The 20882-nt window shown below is 40.1% G+C and overlaps 1 protein-coding gene across 1 annotated transcript in view; it reads right to left on the reverse strand.

Moving 5' to 3' along the window:
* Positions 1-20882, reverse strand: part of ryr3 (ryanodine receptor 3) — a 399971-nt gene that overhangs the window by 333338 nt on the left and 45751 nt on the right. The window contains exon 2 of the mRNA XM_067991361.1: positions 4458-4577. Within this exon, the coding sequence (XP_067847462.1) occupies positions 4458-4577 (120 nt within the window). The remainder of the gene's footprint in view (positions 1-4457; positions 4578-20882) is intronic.

The raw sequence follows: 20882 nt of genomic DNA on the forward strand, positions 1-20882 counted from the left end.
GGGAAATGTTACACTGGCGCATCACAGAGCGAGTTTCTGAGGCTGGGTTACTGAAGATGGCTGTGTCGAGCAAACTTTACATCTGCATCTGACCCATGCTGCACCTGACCACTTAATGGCTTGTCAAATTATCTTATTGGAAGGTTGCACCCTGAAGAGATAACTTGGATGTGATGCAGCAAAGATTACTTTTATTTTTCCTCATTTCTGAAGAGCCGAATCTCTTCACTAACCAATATTCAGCAAAAGCATTTTAAATAATTAAACAATAATGAATTAAATATACACCAATGTTTTTTAAATTCCCAGAAGGCTGCTATTTGTTAATACAATTTTAACTAAAGTATAGTATTCATGCAGTTTTGATGTGTTTATTTCCTGGAACATGTACTCAACCACAACAAGCTTTTAATCAGGTTTTGTGGAAATTGTTATAAGAAGGATGTTTTCCAGAATCAGCAACACAATTTCCATTTAAAGATGAAAGATCCACTTTATCGATCTGCCAGTTGTCAGCATATTTGGTTTGATAGCTCCTCCTGTTTATTGACTGATAATCTTGGAAGTCCTTTCTGTACTCATTCACATGCTTAGTAAGCTTTCTAACCAATCTAATTCTTCCTCTCTAAAAAGCCATAGATAATTTTATTAATTTTCTTTTAAATTTTACTTACAAACTGTATTTCCAGGACTTAAAAACCTGACCTGATGTTTTTCTCATTCTTATAATAAAAAAATTAGGAACTGGGTAACAAAGTCAGTTACTCTCCTTTCATCTCTTGGACCTGTTTTTGAATCCAAATCCACCTGACTGATGGGATGAAAGTGTCACCTGGTTTTAAGGGCCCTAAATGAAATTAGTTTCTGGGTGACCAGAGGCCCACAGCAGAAAACTATGCCTTAATTTGGCAAACTGATTCAGAAAGGTCACAAGATTAACTTGTATAGGAAATGGAAATGTCATCCTGATGCAGCAAAGAGTGCTCGTCTAAAGTTGAGGGTAAACATGTTATTGAAACAGAGTAGAATGGAGCTTTGCAGTTAGCTCTTCACCTGACCTGGGAGTACTTGATATTAACATGAGATACAACATTATTTGTTCATTCCTGACTTGTAGGAAGGTAGGATTCTCTGTCTCAGTGTCACCTCCCAAGCACCATTGGTTTGCCCGAGTCTCAAACTAATGAAATGTTTCTCAACTATTCAGACATCAACAGTTTTCAAAGTTGTTCCCATTTTTTTAAAGATGTAATTTTTAATGAAATTTCCCAAAATGGGGTTTTGCTTTTTTTATATATATTTACAAAAAAAATGCACTAGTGTTAGAGATGAAGACATTTTTTTTAGTAATAGTTACACGTTTCATTGGTCGAGGAGCAAACAGAGTGGTTGAGTATGTAACCCCATAATTCTATCACTCTGATATGGTGACAAATAGTCTTTGAAGTTGATTTTTATTCATGGTGTTTTTATGGGGTTAACAAAGCAAGAATGGAGTCATAAGAAGATAGTAACAGGAGTAGGCCATTCATCCCCTCAAGCCTGTTCCGCCATTCAATGAGATCATGGCTGATCTGTATCCTAACTCTATTAACCTGCCATAGTATCATCATAGGTACAGCACAGGAGGAGGCCATTTGGCTCATCCTGCCGGTGCCAGCTCTTTGAAAGAGCTATCCAATTAGTCCCATTGGCCTGCTCTTTCCCCATAGCCCTGTAATTTTTTTCCCTTCAAGTAATTACCCAATTCCCTTTTGAAAGTTACTATTGAATCTGCTTCTACCATCCTTTCAGGCAGTGCATTCCAGATCATTACAACTCACTGTGTAAAAGAACGTTTCCTCTGGTTCTTTTGCCGGTCACCTTAAATCTGCGTCCTCTGGTTACCAACCCTTCAGCCAATTGAAACAGTTTCTCCTTATTTACTCTATCAAAACTATTCATGATTTTGAACACCTCTATCAAATCTCCCCTTAACCTTCTAAGTTCTTGGGAGAATAACCCCAGCTTCTCCAGTCTCTCCACATAACTGAAGTCCCTCATCCCTGGCACCATTCAAGTAAATCTCTTCTACTCTCTCTCTAAAGCCTTGAATTCTTTCCTAAGATGTGGCGCCCAGAATTGAACACAATATTCCAGCTGCGGCCTAACCAATGTTTTATAAAGGTTTAGCATAACTTCCTTGCTCTATGCCTCTATTAATAAAGCACAGGATCCATATGCTTTTTAAGAGCCTTCTCAACTTGTCCTGCCACCTTCAAAGATTTGTGTACATACACCCCCTCTCTGTTCCTGCACCCCCTTAAAAATTGTACCATTTAGTTTATATTGCTTTTCCTCATTCTTCCTACCTCACGCTCTCTGCATTAAATTTCATCTGCCATGTGGCTGCTCATTTAACCAGTCAGTCTATGTCCTTCTGAAGTCTTTTGTAAACAATTTTACAACACCAAGTTATAGTCCAACAAATTTATTTTAAATTCCACAAGCTTTCGGAGGCTTCCTCCTTCCTCAGGTGAACGGTGTTCACCTGAGGAAGGAGGAAGCCTCCGAAAGCTTGTGGAATTTAAAATAAATTTGTTGGACTATAACTTGGTGTTGTAAAATTGTTTACAATTGTCAACCCCAGTCCATCACCGGCATCTCCACATCATTTCTGAAGTCTGTTATTATCCTCCACATTGTTTACTACATTTCCAAGTTTCCATGGCTCCATATTCTTTAATACCCTTGGCTAGCAAAAATCTATTGATCTCAGATTTAAAATTATTAATTGAGCTAGCATCTACTGCTTTTTGTTGGACAGAGTTCCATACTTCTACCACCCTTTACGTGAAGAAACATTTCCTAACTCTTCTGATTTTAAGGTTACGTCCCCTTGTCCTAGACTCCCACACCAGTGGAAAAAGTTTCTCTCTATCAATTCCTTTCAAAATCCTATAAACCTCAATCAACTCACTCCTTAACCTTCTATATTACAGGGAATACATGCCTAGTTTGTATAATCTCTCCTCATAATTTAACCCTTGGAGCCCTAATAACATGCTGGTGAATCTGCACAGCATTCCTTCCAAGTCAACAAGACAACTCAGAAATGTTAATATTGCTTTTACACCATGTTAATTAATTGACTGCACATCTCATTTGAATCTTACAACATGGAAGGATACTGTATTTAAAAACCAAGCCATGGGGAAAGAGTTCTTTTTTGAATAGTGTAGCCACAATTTATAAAAACAAACAATGATCAACTTGAGCTCAGTGATGAATAACAGTCCTTTGGATCAGCATCCATTGAGTCTGCGTCCTGGCCAGTATTGAATTTTAACATTGACGTTGACTCCAGGGTTCTTATTCAGCACCATGAAAACTGCTGATCCACATTACAAGAACAGCCACTCACTGATGGAACCACAGTAAACTTCAGCTAAATGTCTTTCTTCTGGCTTTAAAACTCTAATTGTAGGTCTTTAGCAAGCTGCCAGCAAGACAACAAAAACAAAGATTTAGCAGTGCCCCCACTCAATCCGTCTATACAGAAGTAGCACTTAACATCGAGGTTATTCCTCTTACAGTAGCATTCACCTTTAATTTATCATTTCATTAAAATATCAGTCAGCTTTTATAATGACAATCATTTTTACTACAACTGTCATTGGAAATGAACTTGTAAATGAAGTTGTCGCTATAGGTAATTTGCAACAATAAATGTGATCATTTTTAAAAGGCTTTATATTACTTTGGTTAGTAGACAGTATAGTAGTGTGTGTGCCAAGATAATTGCAGAACACCTATGGCAAACTTGAGACATCTCAAATTCTGGAATAAACTTTAGCTTCACGTTTACCCAAATTTTAGGACTTCAAAAATCAGCAATAGACTAAATAGACATATAGAGGACAAGCAGATGGTGGGGTGGTGGGGGGGGGGGGGAAGAGTCCAGTTAGCCCTAACATCTTCATCTCCCTTTCTAATTCACCATGGAGTGATGTGAACTCTCCAACATTTTGCCATGTTGAATATAAAAAAATGTGCAAAGCAAGGAAATAATAAAACTTTATAAAAATATTTAAAATCTGGAATTTACCAGTTCTTTTTTTACAATTCAGATATTTATTCTACAAAATAATATTAATTGTATTTGGCATTGCTCAATTCACCCACTAAGCTCCAGCAATGGCTCAAGAATAATTTGTCTAACTGCTTGGTATTTGCCCAAAAAAGACTAAGAAAACACAAAGGAAATAAGATTTGAACTTATTAAAACAAAACTGGATTTTTTTTTACCATTTAGCAGGTAACAGCTGCCTGATTAATCCATGGTAACATACAAATTCAATTTACAGAAAGCGTTTGACACATGCTTTTCAGCAAACTGGATTTTAGGGCTACTGTCATCACTGGAAACGAACATATTGATATATACATTTGAAATCTCAGATATAAAGTTTGAATACCTTAGCTTCTGAAGTAGGCTCTAGGAAGCATAATCGACTACCAAATCCTTCAGCTGACAGGCAAAATTTACGTTGTTCCTTCTGGATGGTGGCAACGGACTGTAGTACAACTTCATCATCCTATGAAGAGAAAAATGATTCTGGTAAGAACAGCTTTTAATTTTGCCAATATTTTGATTGACAAGATCATTAAGTATTTGAGCTACTAACAAGAAAATACTTTCAACTTAACTCTCAATAATCTTCTCCATATGAATTGGTTCCCAAATGATCCTTTTTATTGACTTGGGATCCTATTTGGCCAAAATGACTAGGCTGACAAACTATACAATATCTTTGTAATCTATGCCCCTTTATAATTTTTTTAATGATTCAATCCTACACACTTACTGCTCACAGTGCACGCTCTACAGTGTAAACCGCTCATTGCAAATATGCAATTATCATTTCAATGATTAAATTAAATACAATGCAGCATATCTATTACATCTTTTTTGTTAAAATATGGGGTTGAATGTTAGGAAAGGAGGGTGAATATGAAGAAAGCTAGTTATAAACAAGGGGGATTAAAAATAAAAAACAAAGAGAGTTTTGTTGATTACATTACTAGTGCATTGTACAGCCATGGAAGAGATCCTGAGGTTATTAGTAACAGGACAAAGGCACATTTCACCAAGTTCTATAATAAGCCACCCAAATCATCAGCTCCCTCAGTGGGCATCCAGGGATCCCTTCATGGACAGAGTTTTCTTGCATTCAGTAATCATTTGCACCACTACTAAAAAGGAGGCTGTACTTCACGAAATTCTATATGACTTAGTTGGAGATAGCATATAATTCTTTCTGCTTGAGCTATTTCCAGACCATATCTATCTAGGCAAATCATGATGTTAATATTGGTTGGTGCCACATTAAAAGGATATATAGGAAAGCTCCATAGGGAAGAATAATGATTAACCAATTCATTCAGGATTTGACAAAGGTTTTAAGTGGGGAAATTAAGAGGATTCCGATTGATAATGATCAAGATCTTTTCCTCTTTCTTTCCTTTTCACCCCTCTTCTCCTGATATGATACGGTTAAAGGGTGCTGACAGTTCTCTATCTCAACTATCTGTTCATCATGCTTTTTGTTCTAAGGGCGAGGTTCATTCGGTGGTTTTCGTCAGTAGAATTTTCATTCACTATAACAATAACTAAACCCATTGTTCATAAAAAACAGATTTCCATTAACTAAGACTATCTCACAACTAAAATTAAAAATGGAAAAGCAACTAAAACTTAAAATTATTTTGTGCAACTACAATCACACTAGTTTTCCATTACCATTCTGGGACCCAGTTCTAATACAATATTGTACAAGAAGCAGAACAGGTTGCCTCCCACTACCCTTCTGAGATGATTGTGTTTAGGTTAATTCCCTAAACCTCCCTTTAATTTTTAAAAATATTATGTGAAAAACTAACAGGAAGTTACATTTTGATAAATAAAAGACAACTGCATAACATTGTTGTGGGGTTAACTTAGCAGATACTTTCAGTTACTCAGAGTGAATTGAGAGGAATAAAAACGATGGCCAATTTCTCTAATTAGTTTTAGAATTGTGATTTACAAAACTGTGTTCAATTCCACAAAACTGATTTAGACTGTCTTTAATGTGCATGTATTCATTGAGGTGAAGGATAACACTACTGGGAAATAAAATATTTTTCACATTAGATGCTCACATTGATTTCAACAACAGGCGGATGATCCGCTCCGTAGGTTACCATCCAGGCAGTAAACATGAAAATTACTTCCACGATTTTAGTAAGAAAAAAATCAACGGGAAAGAAAGGATAACCATGGTTCTTTCCAACTGTATGATTTTAAAAAGGTTCCTGATTGTGACAGTTGCTTTTAACTCACACAGTAACAATGGGCTCAATTTTAAAAGTGAAGAACGGGTGGGTTGGGTCGGGGGGACGTTGAAAATTGCCACCATTTCAGACCCGCCTCAATCCTGCCCATTTCCGGTTTTCACCCAGGAGGCGGGTCGGGTCTTAAAAACGTTCAAGGAGGCCTTGGGCCTCCTTTTTTTTTTGACTTCCCGATTTCAACCCCGGGGAGCTGGGATTCCCGGGCCCCTGTTTTACGCCTCGTGAAAGGAGGCGAGAAGACCTGGGACTAACAGGTAGGTGCCTAGAAATGCACAGCTTGTGAGCCTGGAGGGGCAGGAGTGCTACTCCCAGGCCCAACAAGCCTTCCTGCACCGCCCCCCCACCAACGATCACGGACACCCGACCCCCGCTCGCAGACCCCCCCACCCCGATCGCAGACCCCCAATCGCGGACCCCCCCACCTCGATCACAGACCCCCGACCCCGATCATCCCCCCCCACCACGATCCTCCAACCTCCGACCCCGATCCTCCCCCTCAACGATCGCGGACACCCACGATGACCCCCGATCCCAACACCCCCTGCCGTGACTGACCCCCCCACCATGACTCACGACCCATGTGCCAACCTACGCCCACCCATGCCAACCTATGCCCACCATGCCCTGTGTCCACCCATGCCCCTGTGCCCACCCGTGCCCCCCAAGCATACAAATAAAGACTTGCCTGCAGATTTACCTGAACACGTCCTCTCCCTGGCTGGTCTCCCATCCGACTTAGACCAGCCTGTCAATCAGGCCAGTCAGTCGGACGGGAAACCGACAAAAAAAAGGCATCAAGATCGTACGGTCATCCGGGAAACCCGTACTAATGGGTTTTCCATCCTCAATTTGACACCCCCCCGCCCATTCCGGGCTCGGTTTTAAAATTGAGCCCACTGAATCTAAAGAGATTGTTTGGGCAATAATGAATGTCAAGGGCCCACTGATGGTTTGTTTTAGGATGAATTCATTATCATTAGATCAATAAACAAATTACTTATAATTTCATATGCTATAAGTAATTAGGTAATGCAAAAAATGCTTGACCTCAAACTAAAGATGACAATTTGGCAGTAATGACAAATTAGTAGCAGGTGAGTGGATGGAAAAATTAAAATTCTAAACTAAGTGACAATATGGATTTTATAATAGTTTAACCAACAATGATTGAATACTTTTGGCACTGCTTAGATGATTGGGAAAGTTAATATGTAATTTTCTTTGAAATACCACAGGATCAAAAGGGATCAAGTTATAACACAGGGGTAGCCACCAGTGTGTTGCGAGCTGATGTCATTCTTCAGTGTCCAAAGTGTGTCTCTTAAACACTAATCAAAAATAGATTAACCAGTAGACAATACATTCAATAATAGGTAATCATTGCCCGAGAGATGTAGCACTATCGATCTGCCTCATTGTCGATGATGGACACCATCCCACCTGGAGAACATGACCTTCTGTTATTTTGCAATCACAATTGGCTGAGAAGAAATTGCAGAGCAGTGGGGAAGAGTTAATTCATTTGCACAATGAACAAACAAACAAGTGTGATTGACCAAAATGGAGCTTGGTGAATAAATGAACTCTCCTCCACTGCACTGTGCTTTCACGACAGGCAGCCTCATTGTAATTTGTTCCCTTGGGCTATAGTTAATAACAGAGTTAAAAGTTCTCTTTAGGTTTTCATATTTAAATGTTTGAATGGTTCGTTCAAGTGGGTAAATTATTCTTCTTTTGAGTATTGATAGAAATTTTTAATCAGAGTTTTAAAATGTGTATTGTTGGTGAGGTTGCTTTTGCATTTGCCAGACTATCTTCCACCATATCTGTCACCTACAACATGATCCCATCACTAAACATATCTTCCTTTCTCCTTTCCGTTCCAATTTGCAAAGGGAATGTTCTCTCCACAACACCTTGGTTCACTCTTCCACTAGTCCTACTTCCAGCTGCCCTTCTCTTGGCACCATAAAACCACAAGACCATAAGAGATAGGAGCAGGAGTAGGCCATTCGGCCCCTCAAGCCTGCTCCGCCATTCAATGAGATCATGGCTGATCTGATTTTTACCTCAACTCCACTTTCCCACCCTTTCCCCATATCCTTTGACTCCCTTGCTGATCAAAAATTTGTCTAACTCAGCCTTGAATGGATTCAATGAGTCAGCCTCCACCGCTTTTTGGGGTAAAGAATTCCAAAGAATCATGACCCTCTGGGAGAAGAAATTCCTCCTCATTTCCGTCCTAAACGGGCAACCTCTTATTCTGAGACTATGCCCCATAGTTTTAGATTCCCCCATGAGGGGTAACATCCTCTCAGCATCTACCCTATCGAGTCCCCTCAGAATCTTGAATGTTTCAATAAGGTCTCCTCTCATTCTTCTAAACTCCAATGAGTATAGACCCAACCTGTTCAATCTTTCCTCATAAGACAACCCTTCCATACCCGGGATCAACCTAGTGAACCTTGTCTGAACTGCCTCCAATGCAAGTATGTCCTTCCTTAAATAAGGGCACCAGAACTGTACGCAGTTCTCCAGGTGTGGTCTCACCAGCACCCTGTACAGTTGTAGAATGACTTCCCTGCTTTTATACTCCATCCCCCTAGAAATAAAGGCCAATGTTCCGTTTGCCTTCCGGATTACCTGCTGCACATGTATGTTGGCTTTTTGTGTTTCATGTACGAGGACACCCAGATCCCTCTGTACCGCAGCATTTTGTAGTATTTCTCCATTCAAATAATATTTTGCTTTTTTATTTTTCCTCCCAAAGTGGGTGACTTCACATTTTCCCACATTATATTCCATCTGCCAAATTTCTGCCCATTCATTTAACCTGTCAATATCCCTTTGCAGACACTTTGTGTTCTCATCGCAACTTGCTTTTCCACCTATCTTTGTATCATCAGCAAATTTGGCTACAAGACACTCTGTTCCTTCATCCAAGTCATTGATATATATTGTAAATAGTTGAGGCCCCAGCACTGATCCCTGCGGCACCGCACTAGTTACAGATTGCCATTTTTAAAATGACCCTTTTATCCCGACTCTTTGTTTTCTGTTAGTTAGCCAATCCTCTATCCATGTCAGTATATTACCCCCAACACCATGAGCTCTTATCTTGTGCAGTAATCTTTTATGTGGCACCTTATCGAATGCCTTTTGGAAATCCAAATATACTTGATCCATTGGTTCCCCTTTATCTATCCTGCCCGTTACTTCCTCGAAGAACTCTAATAAATTTGTCAGACACGATTTCCCTTTCATAAAACCATGTTGACTCTCCTTGATTGTATTATGAGTCTCCAAATGTCCTGCTACTACTCCCTTAATAATGGATTCTAGCATTTTCCCAATGACAGATGTTAGGCTAACTGGTCTATAGTTACCTGCTTTCTGTCTCACTCCCTTCTTGAATAGGAGTGTTACGTTTGCGGTTTTCCAATCCGCTGGGACCTTCCAGAATCTAGTGAATTCTGGAAGATTACAACCAATGCATTCACTATCTCTGTAGCCACTTCCTTTAAGACCCTCGGATGCAAGCCATCAGGTCCAGGGGACTTGTCAGCCTTTGGACCCATTAGTTTATCTAGTACTTTTTCTCTAGTGATAGTGATTGTTTTTAGTTCCTCCCTCCCCTTTGCCCCTTGATTTTCTACTATTATTGGTATGTTATTAGTGTCTTCTACTGTGAAGACAGATACAAAATATCTGTTCAATTCCTCTGCCATTTCCTTGTTTTCCATTATTATTTCCCCAGTCTCATCCTCTAAGGGACCAATGTTTACTTTAGCTACCCTCTTCCTTTTTATATACATGTAGAAGCTTTTACTGTCAGTTTTTATACTTTTTGCTAGTTTACTCTCATTATTTATTTTCTCCCTCTTTATTATTCTTTTAGCCATCTTCCCAATCTTCAGGTTTACCAGTAATCTTTGCCATGTTGTATGCTTTTTCTTTTAACCTGATACCATCCTTGACTTCCTTAGTTAGCCATGGTTGGTTCATCCTTTTTGTGGATTCTTTTCTCCTAACAGGGATATATTTTTGTTGCGAGGCATAAAATATCTTTTTGAATGTTTGCCACTGCTTATCCACCATCATACCATCTAATCTGTTTACCCAGTCCACTTTAGCCAATTCCGCCCTCATTCCTTTATAATTGCCCTTATTTAAGTTTAATACAGCAGTTTCAGACCCAAGATCCTCGCTCTCGAACTGGATGTGAAATTCTATCATGTTATGATCATTGCTTCCCAAGGGATCCCTTACTTTGAGATCATTAATTAATTCTGTTTTGTTACCCATTAGCAGATCCAAAATAGCCTGTTCCCTGGTTGGTTCCCTGATGTATTGGTCTAAGAAACAGTCCCTAATGCACTCTATGAACTCCTCCTCAGGGCTATTTTTGCCAATTTGATTTGTCCACTCTATTTGAAAGTTAAAATCGCCCATGATTATTGCATTACCTTTTTTACAAGCCCCCCTTATTTTCTGATTAATATTTTGCCCTACAGTGTAGCTACTGTTGGGGGGCCTATATACTACTCCCACCAGTGATTTCTTTCCCTTGCTATTTCTTACCTCCACCCAAATTGATTCGACATCTTGGTCTTCTGAGCCAAGATCATTTCTCACTATTATACCAATTTCATCCTTTATTAACAGAGCTACCCCACCACCTTTACCTTTTTTCCTATCCTTCCGAAATGTTAAATAACCCTGAATATTTAGCTTCCAACCTTGGTCACCTTACAACCACGTCTCTGTAATGGCCACAAGATCATACCCATTTGTTTCTATTTCTGCCGTCAATTCATCTATCTTATTACAAATGTTGCGCGCATTCAGATAAAGAACCTTTAATTTTATCTTTTTACCATTCTTTCCTACCCCAGCCCCATTTGCTAGTGCACTCTTATGTTTGTACACTCGGTCCCTTCCTGACACACTGTGTTTATCATTACCCCCATCACTTTCCTGTACTACTTCCCACGCAAACACAGGAGATGCAACATGTACCTATTCATCTTCTCCCACACCAGTGTCCAATGCTCCTTTCTTGTGAGGTGGCAATTTTCGTGCTCTTCCTCTAATCTGGTACACTATATTAGCTGCTCACGATGTGATCTCCTCCAAGTTAGGGTGACCAAATGAAGATTATGTGACCACTTTGCCGAACACCTCCGTTCTGTCCGCAAGTGTAACCCCGAGTTATTGGAGCTCACCACTTTAATTCCCCCTCCCATTCCCAATGTGATCACTCAATCACTGGCCCCATACACTGTTCCAACAAAGCTCAATGCAAACTTCAAGAACAATAGTGCATCTTTCTCCTAAGCATCCTGCAAACCATTGGTCTAAAACTTGACTTCAGTAACCTCAGACTTTAGCTATATTCTTGTTTTCAAACCTGTTTTAATTCAACACCTGACTCCAAGGTTTTCCATGTATTTCATCTCTCCCATTTTTACTTCTTTGGCTATTTCCACACCTTTTGTATCTTTAATGTTACTGTCCATTACTTGACTGAGGTTACGTCATTCCATTCATGATTCCTCTCTGGTTTTGTCTGTATTCCCCGTCCCTTTTTTCTGATTGGTTTAATATGCCTGTCAGTCTCTTATTTTTCAGTGTTCGCACCCAAAATATTAACTTTCCTGTTCTCTCCACAGATACTGATTGACTTGTTGAGTGCTTCCAGCACTTTTTGTTTTTGCTAAGTGATTTACTGTTTTATTGTTTATGTGCAGTCTTTGGATAATAAATTAACTTAATTATTAAGCTCCCTGAACTCAAGGTTACATTCTCATTTCACTGAGAAGATGCAAAGCCAAAATGAGGCATAACTTTCCACCATCAGATGGAATAGTAACCAGGTGGAAGCAGATTCAATAGTATCTTTCAAAAGGGGATTGAATAAATACTTGAAGGGAAAAAATAACAGAGCTATGGGGAAAGAGCAGTGGAAAGAGACTAATTGGATAGCTCCTTCACAATGGGCTGAATGGCCTCCTCCTGTGCTGCACCTACTATGAAACTATGATCATTTGGAACAGATTGTAAAATATAGTCAACTAGCAGGTTATCTCTGCATTGGGACACTGTTGGCCAGAAATACAAACTTATGGCTCTGTCCGCATACAATTTCATTATCTGACTCTTGAGCTTTGAAAGGTTGGCCACCCTTGCATTTATGTAGCACTTTATCACAATGAAATGTCTCAATGCACTTTACACAATTAATGACTTTTTGGAGTGCGGTGATCGTTACTATGTTGGCAAATGGATCAGATTAGCTGCTGGAAAAGAAGATGTGCATAGCTGTGATGAAACAAGCGTGAGCATAGCTTCATTTTCAGTACATCTCAATGTCAATCAGAGGTCAATCTGCATCATAGCCGAGAGATCTATTCTCAGATTGAAAGTTGCAGTATAATTTCAGCCTAAGAAACACATAATGTATAGGAACTGAATTCGGAGGAGAAGGAAAATTGGAAACAGATTTAGAACCCATTTTAACCCAAGGTTAAAAGTCACATAAATTAGAGTATTTGGACCTTTTCATGCAACATTAATTTCTGATGTAGTAATTTGCCTCCAATTTGCAAAACTCTTTTTTTAGGGCTAAGTTGAAACAAAGTTTGACAATATGTATAATATTTTTTCTGCACAATTTAGTTTACATGTACATGCTATACATATATAGTAGATTATAACTCGGTGGGGGGGTGGACAATCATTGCCAGTTTGAGGAGAGAAAAGACCTGCAAGACCTCTCTACAATGACATCATGTGCAATTGATACAATGACATTTTTGTAACATTTTTAGTGACAGTAATGTGACATGTATATGATTATAAAACACATATAACATGAAGGCCTGAGTGGTGTCACTGACAGTCTATGTACAGTAATTATTTTAGAAACAATGGGGGAGATTTTGAGGCCTCCCGCCTGGCAGAAACGGGGCAGTAGTGTCCTGAAAATGCCTTGTGCTGTAAACATGGCAGCTTTGACAGCCAAAACAGTAGGAGTGGCTGGAAGTTATAACACCACTTTAAGAAACTTCAAGGACTACAAAAGATCTGGGAGAACACTGGGTGACAAAAATGGGGAAAAAAACGATGTTAATTTGAACCCTAGCCGTCCAGCGAAAACTGGGCGGGTGGGTAATTAAAAATGAGTAGGTTAATCACCTGCTCAAAACTCGATCCATTCACGCCATTCCCCATTTTAACCTGCAGTGTTCTACAGGTGGATGAGGCACCCATCTAAAGCAGGTGGGGGCCTCAATTTTATTTTATATACCTCAATGATTTTTTTTCCAGACTGAACTTTAGCTTCTCCAATCATCTTCTTTACACTTGGCATCATTCTTGTTCTTCCCTGCACATCCGTAATGCATGTATGTTTGAACCATGATGACTAAAACTGAACACAATACTCCAAATGTGATCTGACCAGTGAATGATAAATGCCTTAGTATAATCTGTGTAGCTCTATGCTCCAGTTTTCTGGGGAAAACTGTGGCAGATGGATTTCAACGCAGGTAAGTGTGAGGTCATCCATTTTGGACCAAAAAAGGATAGATCCGAGCATTTTTTAAATGGTGAAACGCTAGGAACAGTGGAGGTCCAAAGAGATTTAGTGGTCCATGTACACAGATCACTAAAATGTAGTGGTCAGGTACAAAAAATAATCAAAAAGTTTAATGGAATATTAGCCTTTATAACTAGAGGGCTAGAATATAAAGGGGAGAAAGTTTTGCTAAAGCTATGCAAAGCCCTGGTTAGGTTACATCTGGAGTACTGTGTACAGTTCTGGGCACCACACCTTAGAAAGGATATATTGGTCTTGGAAGAAGTGCAGCGCAGATACACCAGAATGTTACCAGGGCTCCAAAGGTTAGATTATGAGGAGAGATTACATAAACAAGGCTTGAGCTCCCTGGTTAAGGGGTGATTTGATTGAGGTTTTTAGAATTTTGAAAGGAATCGATAGAGTAGATAGAGAGAAACAATGTCCGCTTGTGGGGAGTCGAGGACAAGGGGACATAACATTAAAATGAGAGCCAGACCATTTAGGAGAGAAGTTAGGAAACACTTCTTCACACAAAGGGTGGTAGAAGTGTGGAACTCTCTCCCACAAAAAGCAGTAGATGCTAGCTCAATTAATAATTTTAAATCTGAGATCGTTAGATTTTTGCTAGCCAAGGGTATTAAGGGATATGGAGCCAAGGCGGGTGAATGGAGTTAGGATACAGACCAGCCATGATCTCATTGGATAGTGTAACAGGCTCGGGGAGCTGAATGGCCGACTCCTGTTCCTATGTTCTGAAACCCTTTTACATCAACAACCTTCTCTGTGGTCTACTAGTTGAAGTTTTCATTGTTTGTGTTTTCTTCACCAAGTTAAACTTTTAAGATGCTGTAACTGACTGCATTCACTCCCAGATAGATTAACCGGCCGGTCACAGTCAGTGCAGCACTCTTTCTTTCAGTCAAACTGGTTGTGCAGTGTCTTGCCTAAAATATATCCAAGTTACAAACCTAGGAGAAGAAGGTAGCCTAGGAATGCAAAGAGCGCAGGAGGTGAATACTTACCCAGGCAGTGAGTCTACCACAATAGTGTCAGCTGCCTAAGTATGGGTGAAGAAGGAAGGGGGGGCACATTTCAAAACTGTGCATTCGTATGATTTTGTTAAAATAACAGACCCTTAGCTCTGAATACAGTAAATTTGCTGTCAGCTGATCTTGCTCATAACTGATGCCTTTTTTTTAAAAACATGACCACCGCCACTTGACGACTCTTAGTAGAGGCTATGTTTAGAGCAAGGGGTTTGCATCATCTGCTTACTTGCCTCCAAATACAGGGCTAGATCTAAACTGCAGGCCTGGAACATATTTTTGGCAACTTAAACAGAGGTCTGTTCCATTAATCATTAGTCCAGCACAAAACAAACAATCTAATTACCCTCTTGTTTTTTGTAAGACTGTATGCAGGAATTTAAGTAGCCAAGTGAACCTCCTAAGACAGAATAAAGAAGTGAGCAATATGCTATTCCTTTACTGTAAACATTCCTTGCACTGACAAATGACCTAAGCTATTAAAAACAGGTGCAGTGAGATATAGATACAGTGCTGGAGTGAGAGTTCCATTAACAGTAACCTGAGAGATCTAAATATGTTATGATCCCAAATATTAGCTTTTATTTTAGTTCTGAAAGTAATCTTAATATGGTTTCAGATCAGGATTTCAACTCAAAGTGCCTCTAGTTCAATTACCTTTAGGAAGTCAAAAAAATAATATATCATATGTTGTATTCCTGAATACAATTAGTTGAATTAGTAAGCATTATTTAGACACAACTTCTCAGAAAAGAGATACTCATAACGCTGTCAACTTGGAGTTTAACCAAAGCCTTAAAATATCTCGTAACTTTTTTTGATTCTCTGCTCGGCTGAATTCACCAGGCTTTAAATAGTCTGCAACTGGAGTTTTCAAGTGGTTGGTTCGTCTTATATCAATGATTTACACTACAAAACAATTGTACTGTAATATGAAATAAAAGGGCTGTATCCATGATTTCTTAACTTTAGAACCTTCCAGGACCTTATCAGGTTCCTATTGTTAATTAGTACTCATGGTACAGAGCACAAGCGTACTCAGCAATAAACAGTTCTGTGGACTATTAAATGTTGAAGGCCTGTGACGAGGCACTTAGAGCACATAGGAAGCACTTCATGTATCACAAGTCTAAAGTATCTGACACCTTTACAGACAATGTTGATTTAGGATATTTTACTCATGTTGCTAAAATGTAAGTGATTTGATCCTTAGCTGCTCTAATATTGACAAAAAAAACTGAGTCCACAAGTCTGCCACCAGGGTGTGGGAGCCAGTTTTAGTAACGCAAAAGTTCCCAGAATCCAAACTAAAAAGCACTAGTACAGAGCAGCTTATGATTCAAACAAGGGAATAGTTTTTAAAAATTATGAATGACAACATCTATTTTTATTCACTTAATTTGAACATTGTTGATTCATTTTTATTGACGCTATAATTGGGAGGCCAGCCAACGTGAATTTACTAAGCTTGACGGTATGATAGAGATGATGGGGGTAATTTTAACCCCCCAAGGACAGGTGGATTGGGGGCAGGTGGGAAGGTAAAAATTGTAAAACCGTAAAATCCAACCCCAACTTGCCTCCGACCTGCTCACTTCTGGTTTTAACGAAGGTGACTCAAGGGGCAGGCAACCAATCCGCTCTCAGGAGGCAAGTCGGTCAGTGAAATCTTTTAAGGAGGCTGCATGCCTTCATTTTAAAAGCGTTTTTATTTTTAATTCCTGAGGGCTGGGATTCCTGGGCTTTCCGATTCTCACGACATATAGGAGGCGACAAGCGCTGGGCGAGTGCCTTTATTGCACTGCTTGTGGGCCAGGAGGAGCTGGAGTGTTATCTCCGACCCCCCAATTTCTCCGACCCTCTGATCTATCCACGGCCCCCGCCCGATGTCTTTGACCCCCCCCCATGTCTGATCCCCCCGATGTCTCTGACCCTTAACCCCCCCCAATGACTGGCCCCAACTTCCCCGATGTTCAGCCCCAATCCCCTCGATGTCTGACCCCAACCCCCCCTGATGTTCGACCCCGACTCCCCCGATTTCCAGCACCGCCCCCCCCAGATGTCCGAACCCAACCCCACCCCGAAGTCCGACCCCATCCCCCTAATGTCCGAACCCAACCCCACCCCGAAGTCCGACCCTACCCCCCGATGTCCGACCCCAACCCTACCCAATGTTCGACCCCACCCCTCCCCGATATCCGACCCCACCCCCCCGAAGTCCGTTTCCAACCCCCCCCCGAAGTCCGACCCAAACCCCCCCGATGTTCGACCCCGACTCCCCCGATTTCCAGCACCGCCCCCCCCCAGATGTCCAACCCCAATCCCCCCAAAGTCCGACCCCACCCCCCCGCCCGATGTCCAACCCCAACCCTCCCCGATATCCGACTCACCTGGCATCCGCTCCTCAGCTGCTTTCCCACCTGACAGGCTCCCAGCCTGTCAATCTGGCTGGCTGTCACGTGGGAAACCTGCTGAAAAAAGTTTAAAAGGCGTCCTGACATCAAAATCGCCAGGACGTCTGGGAAACCCATACTTCCGGGATCCCCGTCCTGAAATTCTCCCCCACCCCCCCCCCCCCCACTCTCTGCACGGCTCGGAGTAAAAATCCAAGCCGATATATCTATAGATATAAGCAGCAGCCGTTGGTGAGTGGTAAGTCTTGTCATTTCAAATCTTTGTTAATTCAGTTTTCTAACATGGATGGACTCAGTAAAACCTCCCAATGAGTTGCCCCAGATGTCCTTAGCACTTACTGTTAAATAAAAGTGTATTTTCCAAATCAACAGGAAGAAAAAATGCTTTCAGGAGTTTAATTTTAAGCATACTGATAGTAAGAATCCCTCTTTAAATTTCCACCTAAGTTAGTTGCTAAAGTCAGCACTAGACTCTTAATCTTAGGTCAGAATGAACATATTGATTAATCTACTGACTAATCACAAGATAATTATGCATAAGGAAGGGTATTCAGCGCATCTTAATTCATCCATCCAGAGATCCTAACGTCCAATTGTTTCTTAAATGATTCCAGGGTTTTTGCCTCCACTACTATATCTGAATGGTCACTTCATGTGAAGAAGAATTTCCTGATAACAGTCCTGAAAGTACCCTCCTCCAGTTTGAACCTATGTCCTTTTGTCTTACCCCCACAGTTTAATTTAAAATAATATTCTGGGTAAACTTTTTCTATACCCTTAACAATCCTATAAACCTCTAAGATCACCTCTCAGACACCTTCTCTCCAGGCCGAAAAGCTCAAGTTTCTTTCCTCAGAACTAAAACCCATGACACTGGGGATCAGACTTCTGGCTCTTTTCGATACCGCCTCCAGCACTTGCATCTCTCTTGTTTCTTGGCAACCAGAGTTAGATGCAGTATTCTGTTGGACTAGAGGACTATAAAGTTTGATCACTGCCTCCTCTGACTTATATTCTATTGTTTTGGCTGTGTAGCTCAACAACCTACTGGCTTTGTTGATTGCAGTCTTCCATTGGTGGGAAATATTTAGCGTCGAGTCTACTAAGACTCCTAGGTCTCCTTCAGCTTTATCCTTAACACCATTCATGGAGAATGGGTCATTTATTTTATCTTCCTCTGTGTTGAGCTTTACATTTGTCTGCATAAAATTTCATCTGACATTGTTCTGCCCACTTACATATCTCGTCCACCTCATTCTGTAATTTCTGAGCTGTCTCTTCCGATTCCATTGCCCTTCTAGTTTGGTATCAACTCCAAATTTGATCACTTTACATTGAGTTTCTGTATCCAGGTCATTTATATAAATTAGTAATGGTCCCAGCTTCGAGCCTTGAGGCACCTCACTCTCTAACTCCTCCAATACGTACTCATTATTGCTACTCTTCAACCAGTTCCTTATCAATTTCCAGGGTTTACCTTGAATCCTCCTAGCTTTGAGTTTAATTCACTTCCCTTCTTATGGAACTTTGTCATTTTAGAAGTTGAGGTACATCACGTCATAGGGCTTACAACGGTCCACTTGGGTTGTCTCTTCCTCAAAGAAGTCAAGAAGGTTGTTCAGGTAGGATCTTCCCCTTCTAAATCCATGCTGACTGCTGATAACTAGGTTATTGTTGTACAGATGATCAAGTTTACTCCTGATCATCAAATCCATAATTTTACATGGAATGGAAGTAAAATTACTGGGTCTGTAGTTGACTATGTCTGTTTTGTCACCCTCTTTGAAAACGGGCACCACAGTAGCCTGTTTCCAATCTTTTGGTTCTTCCCCATTGTCCAATGACTCCCCTCATAATGATTATCAGTGTTTTACAAATCTTTTCCCTAATCTCCTTCAGCACTCTGAAATAAAAACCATCTATCCCTCGGGATTTATTTATTCTGAACCTGATTAACCTGTTTAGGATTTCCATTTCAGTTATAACAGTCATTGATTTTTCTTGAGATATCTGCTTGGAGAGAGCATGTTGCTCATGCTATGTGAATTCTTGGAGGAAGTAGTCATTCAGAATATTTACTGTTTTATATTCACCCTCAATTTCAAGCCTGTTTGCAGCTTGTATGGCTTCCACCTCTTCTCCGATTACCCTATTACCATTGTGATAGCAAAATATTTTTTTACCATTATGCTTAGCTTCAGTTACTATGCTTTTTTCAGGTTTGTCTTCACCCGTGATCATCTTTTAACGTGTTTCTGCATTTTTTTCTTGTATTTATCCCAGTGAGTTCCTTCTCCTTTCTTGCTGCAGGATTTGTGCGGTCCAATTTTCCTCTTTATATCACTTTTAATTTGTTTGTTAATCTATTTAACGTCACATTCACTAAGTCTGAACTTATGCTGACCAGATGGTCTACGACAAGTGTTAGCTTGGATTTTTTTTTAGCATTAGTGATGTCTACCCAGAATGGTTCATTTTATGACTTTCTACCTCCCACAGGATCAACTTCATTTACATTCCAAGTGTCTCTTGACATATAGGACCAAACCACTTGTCTTTTCTCGACATTCTATACCCCTGAACAGATCAAAGTGCCTCAAGCTCTATTTTAATGATATGGGCATGGCTACTAGCACAACTCAATCAAGCAGCTTGAAGGTTTGACTTCTTGTTAAGAATTTGGACAAAGTGCAGAAGCAATGAATATAAGTAATAATCACAGCCATACAATATGAACAGTGTGCAAGGGAGCCTGAATTAATGAGCAACTCAACTTTAACTAATGAGCAAGCGCAAAACATTATTAGGAGTTGTACACGACAGCTGAACAAGAGGTTGGTTTTGGTAGTTTTGATGGTTATTTGGTGAGAAATTAAGGAAGACAGGACAGTAAAAACTCAAGAGTGGAACAAAAAATTATATACAGAACTTTGACACAATAATGACAATCTATTTAATCTGATGAATAAAACAAACTGGTAAATTATTTAATCTTCACATTAAATTGGCCTATTGGTAAAAGTTTGAAGTAAATTCAAACATGTCATGAGTAACAAAAACATAGTAACTCCTGAATGACAAAGGCTATGAGTGTGTTGGTAAGGTCTTCTTCGGAAGTGGAAATTTACACCCTCCAGTTCCCCATTGAATGATTTGCTAATAGCAGAAGTGTTTAAAATAATAACATTTGATCGTCAATTTATTATCTACTTGAAATGAAAACCATTACCAGCATGAGGCATGCACCAGTGCTTCTAGTACACAATGCGTATATACACAGGTCTTGGATGTGGATCTTCAAAAAATGCGTCCCGTAACATCCTAAAAAAGTAGCCACGTGAGAACAATATTGTGCCCCAATAGGCCTCTGTCTTGTGCTTTTAAAGAAACTGAAGATCAAAGCAGGAGATACTTGATTTACCGGTATTAGAGACAAGGTGGGTCTGGCTCAGAACTTGCAAAATG

The sequence above is a fragment of the Heptranchias perlo genome, chromosome 10 (genome assembly GCF_035084215.1).
Source record: "Heptranchias perlo isolate sHepPer1 chromosome 10, sHepPer1.hap1, whole genome shotgun sequence".
NCBI classification, from domain to species: Eukaryota; Metazoa; Chordata; class Chondrichthyes; order Hexanchiformes; family Hexanchidae; genus Heptranchias; species Heptranchias perlo.